At 33.0% G+C, this 17026-nt stretch overlaps 1 protein-coding gene across 1 annotated transcript; it reads right to left on the reverse strand.

Annotated features, from left to right (window-relative positions):
• Positions 1–1018: 1018 nt before the first annotated feature.
• On the reverse strand, positions 1019–2448 carry LOC18428272 (ethylene-responsive transcription factor 1). The gene has a single exon (XM_011622891.3). The coding sequence runs from the start codon at positions 2152–2154 to the stop codon at positions 1339–1341; it is 816 nt and encodes a 271-aa protein (XP_011621193.2). The 5' UTR covers positions 2155–2448; the 3' UTR covers positions 1019–1338.
• Positions 2449–17026: the final 14578 nt, after the last annotated feature.

The following is a 17026-nucleotide window of genomic DNA, read 5'->3' on the forward strand; positions in this document are numbered from 1 at the left end:
CATCTTTAAGGTTCATTTTGCATTTGATGACTAAAGATTATTTTGATCTACTTTTACCAAAAGTATATAGTTTTAAACCCAACCTGATTATATGCCTTCATTTCTATAATTTTAGAGAATAATTAAAATACCTCAAATTTTGCATTTTTTTTTATTTATAACAGGATTGTTTATTCTAATTTCACTTACCTTTGTTATGAGATGTACTAATCACATTTAGACACAGCTCGATAAGTTATCTTTTGAATTTTGCATCATTGGCCCTAGCTACCCAATCCAAAACTTTAATGCCAACATTGGTTATGGCCTTTTACCAAAAAGTAAATATTTTTATTTTATAATTTTCCTTTTATTACCCATTTAGAGCTCTCTTTTTTACTCTCCTTTGCATCTAAAATTTATCTCTCTTGGCAATGAAGCATAAATCGTTTTCTTCTCTACTATAGAAGCATGAGGCTTAATATGCAATAATCGTCTCGCAACAAAAGATTATATAAGTCACCAACCAAAGGAACTTTAAAAGAATTGTAGGGCCCCAAATATTGGCATGTAGATTTCATAGTAAGCGTATACTATTATGGGGCAATACTATTACTTTATTTAGTTTTGCCCAAGTGATATGGATAAGCTTCAAATATATGTTCATCATCATCATCATCAAAGTTTTTTCTCAACTAATTAATTCATGGCCACAAATTGTAGTCGGTCTTTTTTCACTGTTCCCAACTATGTCATTTTGGGCCTACTCCTTATTCTTTTTTAGCCCTCTATTTAAATTAACTCGCATCTTCTAACTAGTGTTGTATTGAGATTGCCTACACATGGCTAGTCTATCTAAACCTATTATCTCTTATTTTATTGTCTAATGGTGCCACTTCTAAATTCTTCAAAATATATTTATTTCAAATTCTATCAAGATCCTATATTTTATAGCAACGTTATTTATTGAACGTCAAACATTCTGCCCCGTAAAGTTAAGTTGGTTTCATATTTACAAGGCTTAATCATTATATATATATTTGTTTTTCACGTTAAAAAAATAAATAAAACTCCAAAATTTCAACAAAAAATTTACAAAATCTCTCCGAAGTTCAAAGTTTACATTTCCCAATTCAATACATGCCCCCACCCCACAAGCTGCGAAGTGAACGGGCAGGATTAAAACCCCATCCCAAGCACCCACTGTCTAATCGCCACGTGTTGTCCCTGGGGAGGGGGGGGTGTGGGGACGCAGCCCCATTACCTGAGTCGGCCAGTTTTAATCTTGTCCACACTTCATTTTAACATAAGCAAGTAGGCCGTATATCCGGACCCACATGCCACGTGGCAATCAGGGGTCTAAAGGCTCTCTACCTTGACGGGTCCCACCTCAGCCGTAGGGCTCTGGCCCCTCCTCCGCTTTGGCGATTTCCCGGAGTCATTTTCCGGCGACCCTGGTCCATTTTCCAGGGGCCTCTTCGCCTGAGCATCATTTGTCGGCGACGTTTTCCTGCTCTCTGATGGAGAAGGAGCGGGTCCGCTCACCTGTAATGGAAAGTTTAGCAGAGCTCGGCTCCCTCTCATTCTATACGCTGCTCTATCATACGCGAGAGCGGCGGCTTCAGCTGTCTCAAAGGTACCCAGCCAAACCCTGGCTCCATTTTTTGCAGGGTCTCTGATCTCTGCTGCGTATTTCCCCCACGGCCTTTGCCTCACTCCTCGATAGTGTTTTCCCCTTGCTGGCTTCTGGTTTTGCTGCAAGGTTTTTGGGCCGATCTGTTGGGTTTCTGGCTGATTGTGATGGTTTTCCGGCTCAGAACGGTGGATCTGGAGGTTATCAGCCTTGTTTTGGCCGGGATTTGAGTTTTCGGGGGGGTTTTCCCCAGAAGTTTCAGTTTCCGGCGACCAACCGCTTTTGATGGCGTCTCCGAGAAGTGAGAGGAGGAGCATGTCCTGAGAGTCGTCTTCTTTTAGCGGAGCTTCACCCCAGGCTTGGGTTAAGCAAGGGATCAGCAAGCGGCTAAAGCTCGAGCTCCGGTAAAAGCTCGCCGGATAAGCGGGCTGAGTCACCGGTAAAAGGGTGGAGTTCGCCGGGAAATCGAGGATTTGCTCAGGATCCTCGAGCAGGTGGCGCCGTATCGATTCCAGTGCGGTGAAAGTGTCGCATCCGTACATTTTCCGACAAACGTTCTCCGCTAATATCCAGATAGGGCTAAATTTCCGGCCAAAATTGGAAAATCGTGGCTAAAATTGGGGCAAAAATTTAATAGACACAATAAAGATCCACTCAAAATTGGCGATAGTCCCTGGTAATCCGAAAAATATAGGAAATTCCCGGCAAAATGGGGAGTAATCCGGCGATATCCTGCTATTGTTTCTCTTGCCGGTACAAGTGTGACCGGTTAAACCGGGAATAGGAGAGGGGGATCTCAGAGTTCCGTACAGCTAGTCGGGTAAGTGTCGTGAACCGAAAAAAATATAGGTGAGGGCCGAATTTATAGGGGCTCCCTTTCAAAATTTTGCCGAAATATTAAATGATTTTGGATATATTTTAATTGTTTCGGGCATTTCTCAGATATTTCAATGGGGGCGCAACTTGCGGCCGGGTTCATTGTTGCACGTGGGATTAATAACGGGAAGGCAGGTCAAACCCGTGGCCGCACCGGATGACGTCATATTATGAAATGCAGAAGTGCCACGCAGGCGGATTAGGATTAGGATGACGTCAGTGATCGTAGGGGCCACCTTACTCTCCAAGAGAAATTGACAAAATATTTTTAGTTGAAAAATATCAAAATTCTTTAAATTATCTCTAGACCCAATTATTCACGGGCTCTCTTTTTTGGGCAATTTTTTTTTTTTTTTTTTTTTTTTTAAGGCTTTTTTTTAATTTTGTTATTTGTTTTTTAAGGGTAATGATCATATGAGACCTTCTCACATTCATGTGTGTAAGACCCCAAAAGATTACTATTAAATTTAGTACAGATATAAAAAAAAACGATCTGTGCTAAAATTAAAGGCGATCCTTTGGAGTCCTATACACATAAATGTGGGAGGGTCTCATAGGATCATTACTCTTTTTTTAATAATGACATTTTGATATTTTCACGTTTTCTAATATATAGAATTTTTGTGGGGCTTTTCATTTTTATGGGAGATATTTGCACTTAAGAGATGAACTATTCATTTTTTTCCTTATTTTTATTTTAAAAATATTCAAAAAATGTACATTCTAATAGTTGAAAATAGTGAAATGTTAAATAGATGATCTTTTAGGTATGTTTTGGAAATTTTCTATTTAATTTGTGAGTTTCATTATTTGTCTCATTTCGTTTTTGTGTTGAACTAAAATTTCCTTGGTTTTTTTTTTGGGAAATTTTCCTGTTTTGTTTCAGGTGGTTTTGTGTGGAAGTAGAAATTTTTTGGGGCATGTTTTTTTTTTTTTTTTTTTTTTTTTTTTTTTTTTTTTTTTTAAAAAAGGCCAAATTTATTGTTTGTCTCAATTGGTTTTTGTAATACACAGACTTCTTAGTATACTCTTATTCAAGCATGCTAAACTTCGGAGTTTTGATAGGATCTGATGCTCTTTGTTTAATGATGTGTTTGTTAATCTCAAACAATTTTTTTTTTTTGAATGTTAAACTTTCTTTTTAAGAATTAATCTCAAACAAATTACTCTGTCTCATAGTTTAAACTTAAAAAAACAACATTCCATGATCTCTTATATTTTTCTCTCTCATTGTTTTTGAGTTGAGTGCTAATGGCTTACTATGCAACCACGCTCTAGCAAAAACAAGTTCCTCTTTTCTCTCTCTCTCTCTTTCTCTCTATTTTCAAAAGCCTGTTTAGTTACCAATTTTTACCACCCTCTCAATGAAACATGTTAACGTAAAGAAATTCCCCATCTCAATTAGGGGTCGCAACGGGTCAGGTCGGGTGAAAAGATGATATGAGGCTTCGATTTGGACGTGACCGGATCCGAATTCAACGAACCCGGACCTGGAACTGGACCTCAGAATATAGTGTGGGACGCAAACCCAAACTGAACTTCATCGAAACCGACCTAAAAATTAAAATATCTGTGTATTTAATTATATTTAAATTTATTTTATATATTAGGACCCAAAAAATATTACCGGATCTTGACCTAGACTCAGACTGAAATAGTATTTGGGTTCAAGATTTGAACTCGGGGTCCAAAATTTGGACCTAAAACCAAAACAGAATAGTGTTCAAGTCTAAAATTTGATCCGAACTGGACCAACAAAATTCAATTTTTAGACCCATACCCAGACCCGGATCGGGTCCACCCCTTGGGTCCGGTTCATTGCCACCCTTAATCTCGATCGCTCTCTTGTTAAACTTTAGAAAGTCCCCACCCCTCTTTCTCTCTCTCCTCATTACCTTTCCTTTTCACTAATAATTTTGGGTAATCCTAATGTTTGGGATTCTCTCTCTCTCTCTCTCTCGTATTTACCTTAAGAAAACCTGGGCGATTGGATCCCTTAGTCAATCACCACCTTAAACATATAATACTGAACTTTGATTCCCTATTGAACCTTGAAGTTTTTTTTTCTCTCTCTCTCTCTCTCTCTTTCTTGTCATGAAGAGACATTAAACTATAATTCGCCATTGAATTCTGAAGGTGCCACGGCTCTCTCTCTCCTTGAAGAGACATTAAACTATAATTTTCCATTGAACTTTGAAGGTGCCATCCCTCTCTCTATATATATATTTAATTTTTGAACATGGGGAAATCTTAATTCATTGCATTCTTGTAAGTCGTCGTTAGCAATCTCATAATTTTCTTTCCATTCGCCGCATTTTGCCTTGTTATCATTCCTCAAGCCTTTTATTTTTATTGATTAACGGCAACCACTTATGATTCCATACCCTTCTTTCTTCTCTCTTTATATTTGTTTAGTAATAAAAAGTAAATGCCAACGATTTCATGATCCTCCATGAACATCTTCTTCTTTTAAATATATAAAAAAATAGGGAAAGGGGTCCGGGTCGTGATGTAACACCTCCACATTTTAGTCACTATGTTGTGGTTTTTATTATTATTTGTACCACCCTACTAATACCTCCCGAATTATTTGAAAAAATGGGTATGGGTATGTCTTTCTACTGAATTAATCTTGATTATTGGATGTGAAATTAGATGGTTACATTTATTTCATTGATTGGGCTCAAAATTCAAAAAAAAATTTCTCAAACTTTGTAATACACCCAATTTATCAAATTTCACATCAGATGATTAAAAATAATTGTGTCATCTTTGTATCAAAAGTAAATAGCCTCATTGTATACAATTCTTAAACATACGGTCCATCTACTCCTTCGCTTCAAGGGAAACTCAACCCAAAAGTATTTTTAGGACCCCATATTTGGGGATGCATTTGTTTCAATTTGGTGACTAACTTCAAAAAGGAAGTAAAAAATTAATCGCATATTGCATGTGCATTGAAAAATAATGCAACCAAGCCATATCATATATGCCGGTCTCAAGCACAAAGAAAGGAGGAGGGTTGTGTAAGGTTGGCAGCTAACATAAAAAATTTGTTGCTTACTTTTCATGAATCCTGCTTCCAATCCTAAGTAATTAGGATAAAGCTTAGATAGTGTTGATTATGATGATTATGAATCTAAGTGTTGAAGTACTTAAAATCTTTTTTTTTTTTTATTAAAAAAGAATAACCTCATGATTTTTATTTTTTTTTAATTTAATACTTACTCAGTACAACATTTGTTAATAAGAGCGAGTTAGTTCCTATAGGCCAAAAAATGATTAGGGATAAACGCAAAAAAGACATGATTAAAAGCAGTTAGAAACGATACGAAGACTTACGATTTCATTGGAGATATGTAAAATAATAAGTCAGGATTCAAATAATCGACTCTATACGGTAGAAATAAAGACTTTAGTTGATGATGACATCAGGATTTTTAATTGGACCCCGAAATTTCAAACCGAAAAGTTTTCTTTAGAGAGAGCAAATGTAAATATATGCGCCTTCTGGAACATAGCACATGCTCCAAAATATTAAATACATTATTTGATAAAAATACACATTTATTTTTAGTAAAAAATATGTACATTGACTCAAGCGTTTGCAAACAAACCTAAAATATTTTACGTTAAGTTGGCTAGCAGCAAAGTTAAGACGAACTACCGTCGGATTCACACCTAGCCCCATCGAACGGATTAAAAGGTGACACCTAGGAAAGATGGTCAAATATGGAATTTGATCTGACCTATTCAACGTTGACCACACACTGCAGAGACCAAGCTTTCCAATTATGGAAATGTGTGTGGACGTGCGGATGACGGCGTTCAGTAATGGAAGCCGAAGTACATGACGTCGGAAACTAACGGATTTGACGAGGAGACCAAGATAAAAATTACACATAAAAAATGCCTATTATACCCTTCGTTCTTGTGTAATATAACTATATTACCCCCTATATTTTGGCATGTGCTTATATTGAAGAAGTTGGTGTATCACAAAAATCCATTATAGTACTAGAAAACCTTTCAATACTAAAAATATATATTTCAAATCCTGAAAATAGTTTATCTTTTAACATATTATCTAGACTTTTTTAGAATTTTAAATATTTATATATTTGCTTAATCAGCATCATATTTTTTTAAATTTGATGAAAATAATTTTTAGACTATCATATAGACTTTCAGCTCTGAGATTACATTTTTCGACAAGGTTTGGAGGTGCACCTTATTTTTTTTAGGTGAGTAAGTGGAGAGAGAGCCCCAACGTTGGTAGGAATTGAGCCCAGGACGTAGCGCTGCAAATCGTGAAACGCTAACCAATTAAGACCCAACTCTTTTCCTAGGTGCACCTTATTCTAATTATTATGGTTGACACCTTATACAAACAACATCTTCTAATATTTTACCTATATTTAATTTTAAAATTCTATTAAATACACATGACAATGACTTAGAACCATTGAAAAGGGATACAAATTTCAGTAGTTGATAAGTTTGTGAGTATTTTGATATTTAGTATTATATGTTTGCTATTAACTATAGTAGTGGGACCTAATATGGAATTGCTTTTTGTCCTTTTTTTTTTTTGCTTTTTTACATGATTTTTTGGGAATCATCATTAAAATAGTTCAACCTTTATCGGTACTATTTAAAGTCTACTACACAAATCATGTTTTGCCATCCTGCACTATCAAAGGTATAACATATACTAATATCAGGAAAAAATCTAGTTGGGTCATGTTCAAATTGGATCCCTTTCAAAAATTAATCTTAAAGACAAATGTAGGATGAGTAACATATCCCAAGTCATCTTAGATGCATTTCCGCTTAAGATCAATCGTGTTAAACCTCAAATAATAATATAAATTCGCCAATCTACAAAGAACTAAAACAAACAATGATGAACAAATAAAAGATACAGTTGAAAATAATCTAATTATAAGGTTGGAAACTCGTTTTAAAATTTCACAATTGTGGTGTTCAAAATGATTGGCGTGTAAAATTTTAGATCCAAAATCCATCTCTAATATAAATTTTTGATAGAAATACCCCTCTAACACAAGAAATTACATTCAACAGATGACTCTAAACTTTGTAATGCCAAAGAAGGCATCAAATGTTCCCTCCTTGGCTAAGTCATAGGTTTTTTCTCTCTATAAACAACTTTCAAAAGCAAATTAATGTTAAAATTATATATATATATATATATATATATATATATATATATATATATATATATATATATATGGAAAAAGTTTATATAAGGATGCAACCTTATAATGTAGAACTACGGATGCACCTCAAAAATCCATCTGAAAAAGTAGTTTTAATATTGAAAAACCCTTTGATTGATCACCTCGTCATCGAGATGTATGACCTTGAAAAATAAAAAGATTTTAAGTCTCAGAAATAGTGCATTTACAACATATTATCTACACCGTCCATTTTCAAGATTTTCATATGTTTATGGATCTACTTGATTTTAACTATTTTTGAAATTTAAAATTTTATAATTAGATATAAAAATAGATTTTGAGATAATCCTAAAAACAATTTACATCAAAATTATATAGCATGAAAAAATATGAAGGTACACCTTACCTCTACAGCTACGGATGTGTCCGTATGCCAACTACACCATATATATATATATATATATATATATATATATATATATATATATATATATATATATATATATATATATATATATATATATATATATATATATGTGCGTGTGTGTATGTGTGTGTGTCTTTGATTTTAGCAACAATGAGTGCAATATTACTTGAAAGTGCTGACCTCCTATTATCTTGTACCTTAAACTCTAAAACCTAAATCAATTTGCTAACATTATGTACAATTTTATATTTCCTTTAACTACCATTGCTCTTCTTCATACTAGTGTTTGAAAAAAATGGATTGGTTGGATGGTTTGGTCCCTTTGAAGATCAGATCGAATTGGTGGATCGACGATACAATCGACTAAATTCGCCAATAAAAAATAAAAATAATGGAGAACAAAATAAAAAATAAAAAATAAAAAAAATAAAAGGTGGGCCAGTTCTATTGGGGAACAGGCTAGCTCCGGATATATGATGAGAAATTGAGAAATGGACCAATCTCCTCCGTTCTTGATCCATAATCAGGCAATTCTGATATGAATCAGTATTTTTCTATGTACTTAATCATTCTTTCTCTACAAGTGCAGTATGAACTTTCTCCATGCATGGTGTACATGCTGTAGTAGGTATGACGCATGTGACCATACACGTGCCATTTTATATTAATTTCTTTTTATATAAATAAAAAAGTTTTGAAAACACTTTATCTACATCTAGTTATCAAGATAAACGCAAACTTACAGCTCATTAAGCGGTGTTTGGACCCCTTTAGATCAATAAATTAGGGTTTTGATCCAATTGTTAATAAAAAAAACTTTTAACACATCAAGTGGGCCGTTTTTTAATGGTCTATGAACCTTCATGATTTCTTCTATTCAAGATTTGCACAACAAAAGCAAAACGTGCATAGAGTTGTTTAGGCACGTGACACGATTAGTGAATTATTTGCAATGAAAGTAGGTCAAAATAAAATAAATTTTCCAAAAAAAAATTCTAATAAAAGTACAAACACCACAAAATACTAATAATTAAAACAACAATGACTATAGCTTCAATGCTTACTTAATGCCGCTAGTTTATGAAGTTTGCCTTAGCATATAAGATGAGGGGTTTGACAAGACTAGAGACCAACTACCATTTCTTTATTGCTAAAAGTTATATGATATCTTGGGAGCACATTGTATATTTAGTCATACATTTAAAACATTATCTAGGAGTATTTTTATGACAAAAATATTGGGGATAAGCTACCCAACGAAACGACAGAACATCATAAAAATGGAGAAAAACAAAAAAACAAAAATGAAAATTGTTACATTCTCTCTGTGATTAAAAAGATAACATCTTGAGATTGAATACTGACCAACCAAGTTTTGGACAGTCAGATTTAGTATTTAGTACTCACCTAGCAAATCTAAAGTGTATTGTAAAACTTTAGATTGAAAAAATAAAACAAATCCTTCCAAGTCAAATATTTGGCTGAAGGAGTAATTGTATAATACGCTCCTAGGAAATACCATTCACACCCTTATTTATTTATTTATCTTTAGTAAGATGTATCATGTGTCTTGTCCTCGTATGGAACGAACCATATGGTCCATGTGAAGGTCACAAATACTAAAGAAAGGTGATGAATACTATCTTACAATATTTGTTGTAGATTAATCAAGTTAAAATACAAGGAAATAAGCATGTTCATATCACTAAGAACCAAATGTTTTTATATCTTATAAAGATAAGATTATGGGTATTGTACCCTTTTTTAGTACCCCAAGAAGACACTGTGCCATTATTCTTAATTACCGGAAACATCTAGGAAGTGCTTGCAAATGCAAGCATGTCCATAATTATTACTCTAGAATTAGCATATATGGCACGGTCCCGTGGGAGCATACTGTGCACTAACTCCATTGAGATAGGGTGATCTCATATTTTGGGATCTATATCTAAAACTCAATCGACGGTAACTTATTTATTTATTTGAATTCTTTCTTAAATAATTAGATTTATACAATTGAAATTTGGTCACTCTCTGTTCAATCTCATGACAATGTTTTTTTGGAGCACATTCACATTCTGTTTGAACCTTTTTTTATCTTTTTATTTTTTTAAGAGGTTACATCCCCAAGATTTGGGGTCATAAAGATACTCAAACTTACATTTTATTCAAGGAAGCAAATGGACAATATAGTCCTAGGGGAGCAGGAAATCATTTGGAAATAATCTCAATTATAATTATCTTCAATTTTACTTCAAGTTCGAAGTGTCTGGGAAGTGTCATAATCCTTAATATAATCTTAGTTGCAATTACAATTAAATTTTTATAAGAAACATCTACAAAATATTGCTTTATTCCTTAAAAATTACTTTCATATTGATTAGTTTTGATCTAGAACTTATTTGCTTTAATATTTTTTGAATAGTTTGTATTCTCTAAGTTTCTTAATATATTAACTTTATTATCTCCTTGGCACCATCCATGGATTACATATTCTTAAATTTTTTGGACTCATTCTTTGATGGCAACTTTTGGGTCCTTCATTAATATTTTAATATCAATCATTTTTAAAAATTAGTTTTAGATATAGAGTAACTACTATTGGGATTTGGTGATGAGGTGATGTCTAGCGGCATATGCCAAACAAGATCTTCTTTATTATTGGTGGGAAAAAGTTTGCTTTAGTGCATGAAAAGCTTAAAAGCCATGATCTTACTTTTCAATTATTTTCTTTGGTTTTTTCTTTTAATCCTTGTGGGTTGGTGCTCTTATTTTGAATTTATTTTTAATAAAGTATGCGTAGTTTTGGATATGCTCCTTTCACTCTACCAAGAGAGAAATGCAAATGACATAATGGGGTAAAAAGTCTCCAGAAAAAGGCCAGGTCTTATCCAAAATCCATATTAGAAACATTACTTATGATATATAGTACCTTTTTATTTATTTTTATTTTTTTTTAAATATTAATAAATTTGAAATAAAATTCAAGACGTCATGTTGTTGCACCAACCATCCTGAACATCAGATCTTGGATCCATGAGGTTGGTCGTATTTCTCTGAGGCAATCAACACAAAATGGATTGGAAATCCCAAAAACCCAATTCTATATATTGTAAACCGGCGAATCTCAGTAGTGATTTATATAATTTTTGGAAAATGGAATACAACTTTTTTTGTTTTTCTAAAATACATTTACTTGTATAAAAACGGAAAAAATAATTCTAAGCCCATCCTATACAATCCTTCATCGAGAGAGAGAGAGGAGATAACTTGTTGAGTTTCAAAAGAGAGAGAGAGAGGAGATCACTTGTTAAGTTTCAAAGAGAGAGATATTACTTGTTAAATTTGAGAAAGAGAGAAAGAGAACCTTTTTATGTTTGAGAGAGACTAATTTTTTTTTTTGGGTAATTTAATAGAGAAGATAAGCCCTCTCTCGTTTTTTTTTCAAATAATTTAAAAATTAGTTTTTTGAAAGTGTTAGTAGGATAATGTCCGTGAGAATAAAAACACTATAGCGACTCGTATGTAGAGATACTACCACAATCACCCTAACCCCTGCTAAAAAAGAAAGGAGTTTTGAGAGAGAAAGTACACATTTTTTATTTTGAAGAGAGATAAAAAAAGTATATTTTTACCTTCCTATTTTTTAGAGAGAGAAACCACGTATCCACTTTTTAAAAAGTGAGTACACATTTTTTTTTTTTTTATTTTTTTATTTTTTTTTTATTTTAGAGAAAAGAGGGGGGAGAGAGCACGTTTGTTCTTTAGAAGATGATCATTGGCCACGCGCGTCGACAAACCTACATTGCACGTAATAAGAATGAAGAGTGGGACCATAAAGCTTGACTTTTGTGAGAGAGCATCTAATCCACTTGCTGCACAAGTGGATCCCCATTTACACAAGTTCGTGTATCTACATTATATCCAAATGGCCTTTTGCCAACACTAGTGGATGCAAAATCTAAATCTTGATGGAGACCTATTGTGTCATCAGCTCCTACTCCTGCAGGAGTAAAATATATATTTACTACCTCGGGCGAAAGAGGTACTTCAAGAAGATTTTTTGGTATGGAATTTTGGATCGATTTAGAACAGTTGATTTTGTATTTTCGCTTAAAGAAAAATGATTGTGTGAGCATTGATCATTGGACTTGACCATCCAAAAGTTAGATGTTCTAGGCCATGTTGATGAATGCTTTTAGTCGCATGTAATTATCATATTCTTGATAGATATGTGCAAAAGGTTTTAGGCTGGCTGCCCATCTAGTACAACCCTCATCTTTTTTTATCTAGAATCGGGACCAGTGATAGTATAGTGGAATAGCAGAACATGATTTATGTAGCCGACCGAAATATTTGAGATAAGACTCGATTGATGATGATGACGACAACTAAACTAACTTAATTATTTAGGGGTTGCTCACTAAATTGAGGAGGTAACCTCCCAAATACTACTTGTAGGTTTTATCCAAAGGAGTAAATAAACCCCCCTAAAGGACCATATATGTTTCGACATATGTCATTTAACCCCTTAAAACCCTAACTTATGCATGAAACAAGGAGAACATGGTAAGACAGATCTTGTCAAATCAATTGTTGAACAACATAATAGACGTACTAGTTGATAGTGTAGACCCAATGCTGCTCCCCTTTATTACAATTGAAAGCTACTTTTGGCAGGCCCAAAAAATGGCTATTAAGATTCATTTGTTCCACCAACCTGGCATAGGTTGGGGACTAAGATATGGAGCCGTGCTGCCTCAAGTTATGTGATTTTTTTTATATTTAAATATTTGATAAAGTTTGAGTTGATCTTATAAGGAAATTCACCTTTAGGGCACCTTTTTTTTCTCATGAAAATATTTATCTAAAAATATTTTCGCACTCTAGCTTTCGGGCCAAGCCTACCTTAAGGCACGAAAATAAGAGCCGTAGTCCATGCCCGAGTGGCTTGAATTATTTTTGGCCAAGCCTGGGCCTGGTATTCAAAAAAATCAAATCGGCCTTGGAAACCATCCAAGGGCTGCGTTCGAGTAATCGGTGAACCAGCCTGATTGGGGCAAGTCCCGACCTGTCCAAAAAGTATTAAAAAATAAAATATGAAAAATATGAAAAAGTATATTTAAAGAATGATTAAACAATGCACATCCAAAAGAAGTGGAAAAATGGAAAAAAAATAGATTTTAAAAATTGATTTGTGCTCAAAGGTATTTTTCAAATTTTCTAAAAAATATGAAAAAATGTAAAAATGAGTATTTATGGCCAAAACACTTTCCAATCTCTGCCAAAATGATAAAAAAATACATTCCAAAACATATTACAGGCAAATCCCTTTTTTTTTTGGGATTTTTCATATTTTCTGAACCTTTTTTTTTAAAAAAAAAAAAACCCAGCCAGACCACCAAAACTGGATTGGCCAGTGTTCGGTTCCGTTTGCAATTTGACCGGCCTGTTCCAAGTTGGACTGGCTTAGTTTGGGAACACCGCCTCAACCAGCACTAACCCAGCTCGAGGCCAGCCTAGAAATTTCTTTACCATATATTTATATTAGTTTATAGTAATTTATATATTATATTAGGAAGCATCTACAAAACGTCTATAGGTGAAGTTCTACAGTCACCTACACCTCATCACTGTCCAAAATTCATCACACGGTCACAGTTGTCTGGCGGTATTTGAATTTTTATAATTATTGTACCGATCAAATTTATCTAAAATTTCGAATGCATGTACATTTGACCAATTCACACTAAAAAAATATATTAAAAAATTAATAGATATAAAATAAAATGATGAAATTACTTCTGAAACTTTATAGGTATATTTTGTATAATTTTTATCATTCAAATTATTTGTTTCACATATACCTACAAAATATCATATCATTATTATTTACAAAAAAATATTAAAATTCAATTACTATCAAACATCTATGACTGTGTGATAAACTTTGAATAATGATAAAACCGTAGGTGAAGTGCTGTAGAACTTCACATATAGGCATTTTATAGTGCTTTTCATTATATTAATACATTTATATAGAGTTTGAATGGGCTCAGGTAACAATCCTTCAAATTTGGGCCGGGCCTAGACCATGCCCGAAATCAAAATTCTATTCTCCGGTCGCTCATCATTATCTTGAGTCCGTCTTGGGTTAGCACACAACCATAGGTGGACCCAATTCTAAATTGGATCGACATAATCAACAAATTATAAACAATGCTTTAGTGATTGAGAGATTTTTTAGAACTTGAGTTTGAGTTTTTTAAGGTTTAGAGTTTAAGGTTTAGGATTTAACGTTTTTTTATTAAATATGTGTCTTGCCCCACGTGGTAGTTATACATGGTGGCAGTGACACGCAAAGAAGAAAAAAAATCCTATATACAGTGAACCTACAAGCAGTCTCCATCTTAGCCAAGGTACAACCACTTGCATTGCAAGTGGGTTAAAGGGACAAATAAAATGGCCATGGTGTCCTTTTAATGGTGAGCTGTCGCAATGGAATGGTTGGAAATTGCATGTGGATTCAATTTATTTAATAAACGTATTTTTTGAAGATCGACATCGATCAAAATTGGCTATTATTTTGAAAAAGTTTTATTTATTTACTGTAGAATTTAACACACAAGAAAAAAAAACTGGAATTTTTTTTTTTTTTTTTTGCAACTAACTTTGTATAATGCTTAGGGACAAAGGGGCATATGCATGAACTCTTTCTCTCTTCTTCTTCTTTTTTTTTTTTTTTTTAATTGCAACTAACTTTGTACAATGCTTAGGGACAAAGGGGCATATGCATGAAAGTGAAAGAGAGTTTTTTTTTCAACACATTTTGGAGGTCATTTTGTTTTAGAAATGTACATTTTTTATTTTCTTTTTTTTGCTAAGCAATTTAGAAAAGCAAAAAGTTTATATAAGGTTGACGTCCTAAACACTTAACTTAAAAAATTCATTAGAAAAGGTTTTTTCGATGCTTAAAAACCCTCAAATCCTATCATTTCGAGCTTAAGATATGTGAACATTAAAAAAAAATAAACTTCGAGAATTGGATATAGTGCATGTTGTAATACAGCATCTAGACCGTCAATTTTCAAGAGTTTCAAGTGTTCATGGATCTGCTTGATCTACACTATTTTTAAGTTTTAAATTTTTTTAATTAGTGATAGAAATAAATTTCAAACCATCACAAAGATTTTCGATACTAAAATGGCATCTTTTGATACTATTTAAAAGTATCTTATACAAACCACACCCTTAGAAAAATTGTTAAGATGTTCATAAAGCATAAAATAATACCTGGTTTTTTGAGTATTTATAGAATTTACATTTAGTATACGAAAGATATGAATTTTAATTGAAATTGGAGCTATTTTTCCCAGGTAGATGTAGCACTTAAAAATGTATAAACTAATTTTAAGATTTAAAGCTACTATTAACTATAGTATTTATTGATTACATAACATGATCTTTTTGAATTGAGACATGAATATGAGCAAGGAGACCGGGTAGAATAGCTTGAAATGAGATCCATCAGTAAGATAATTTGTTGGAAAACAAGGAAAAAACTGTCAAATTTCGGTATTCCAAAATTCCTTTTGTACCAGAATTTTAAAAATTTAGAGAATTAAAAACAGCTCATAAAGAACACCTGGAGGTACGAAATGATTCTCGCTTTATTCGAAATGTTAAAAGCCCCCGACTCGATAAAATTCTGAGATACAATCAGTCCTGACGAGTATACTCCCATGATACAACCATGTTTAGTATTTCACTTTAAGTTACCGAGCTGCACTCCCACTAACTTGTCTGAAACCGTAACTCGATGACTGATTTGCTTTCCAATCGGTAAAAAATAACCACAAATATGGATTGGAAATAAATATAAAATTATAATTTTATGTTGTTTCAGAAAATAAATATGAAAAATCTTCCTACAAAACTAAAAAATAAACATGAAGTTACCTCATATTGATCTTTGAGAGTAAAATTATTCTCAAGGTGCTTGTCCAGAATATTCTTCGGATATTCTCTTCTTAATTGTTACATACCTTATACACTCAATTTCATTTGAATTTTCTTTCATGAACTGTTAATCTTTTTCAGGAAGTAACCATCGGTATTTATAAAGGAAAAAAATTGTTAACGTGTGTACTTTTTTTTTCACATAACTTGTCTAACATTACAACGATAAAATGGTATAAAGTTTAACATGTAGTTCATTTTTATATTTAAAATAGCACGGTGATGCTACATGTAAAAAAAATGTTCATGGCTTTTACGGTGCATTAACTATGCCTTTATTTTAGGGAAAAGTTTATGTAGAGCCGAGGTTCTAAACAATCAAATTTCACCCTACCTCAAAACTTTCTCTCGTAGATGTCGTTTTGATGCCCAAATATCTTCAAATTGATGGTTTTGACATCAAGATGCATGGGCATGAGAAAAAAAAAGATTTCAAGTTTGCTAAATAGCATATTTTGTAACGCAATTTTGGACTATCAATTTTCAAGATTTTCAAGTGTTCATAGATCTGTCCATATACACTATTTTTAAAGCTTTAAAATTTATAAATAAAGTTGACAATATATTTTAAAGCTATCATAAAGATTTTCAGTATTGAAACCGAATTTCTCAATATTGTTTGTAGGCAGGTAGGTTCTAATTTGATTGTTTAGAGCCTAGGCTCTAAACAAATCGTACTTTTTATTTTAAGAGATTGTAAACAATCAGACCATTTATCTATTGTACAAAGAAGTCACAATTGCTTATAACCATTCCATGTGAAATTTGATAGCTTGAGTGTGTCACAAAGTTAAAAAAAAATTCTTTTAGACTTTATGTTTAGTGAATGAAATAAATGCAATCACCAACTTTCACATCTAAATGTCAAGACTAATTGTGGCCATCTAGTAC

Source organism: Amborella trichopoda, chromosome 13, assembly GCF_054954075.1.
Source record: "Amborella trichopoda isolate Santa Cruz 75 chromosome 13, AtrichopodaSantaCruz75HAP2 v2.0, whole genome shotgun sequence".
NCBI classification, from domain to species: domain Eukaryota; kingdom Viridiplantae; phylum Streptophyta; class Magnoliopsida; order Amborellales; family Amborellaceae; genus Amborella; species Amborella trichopoda.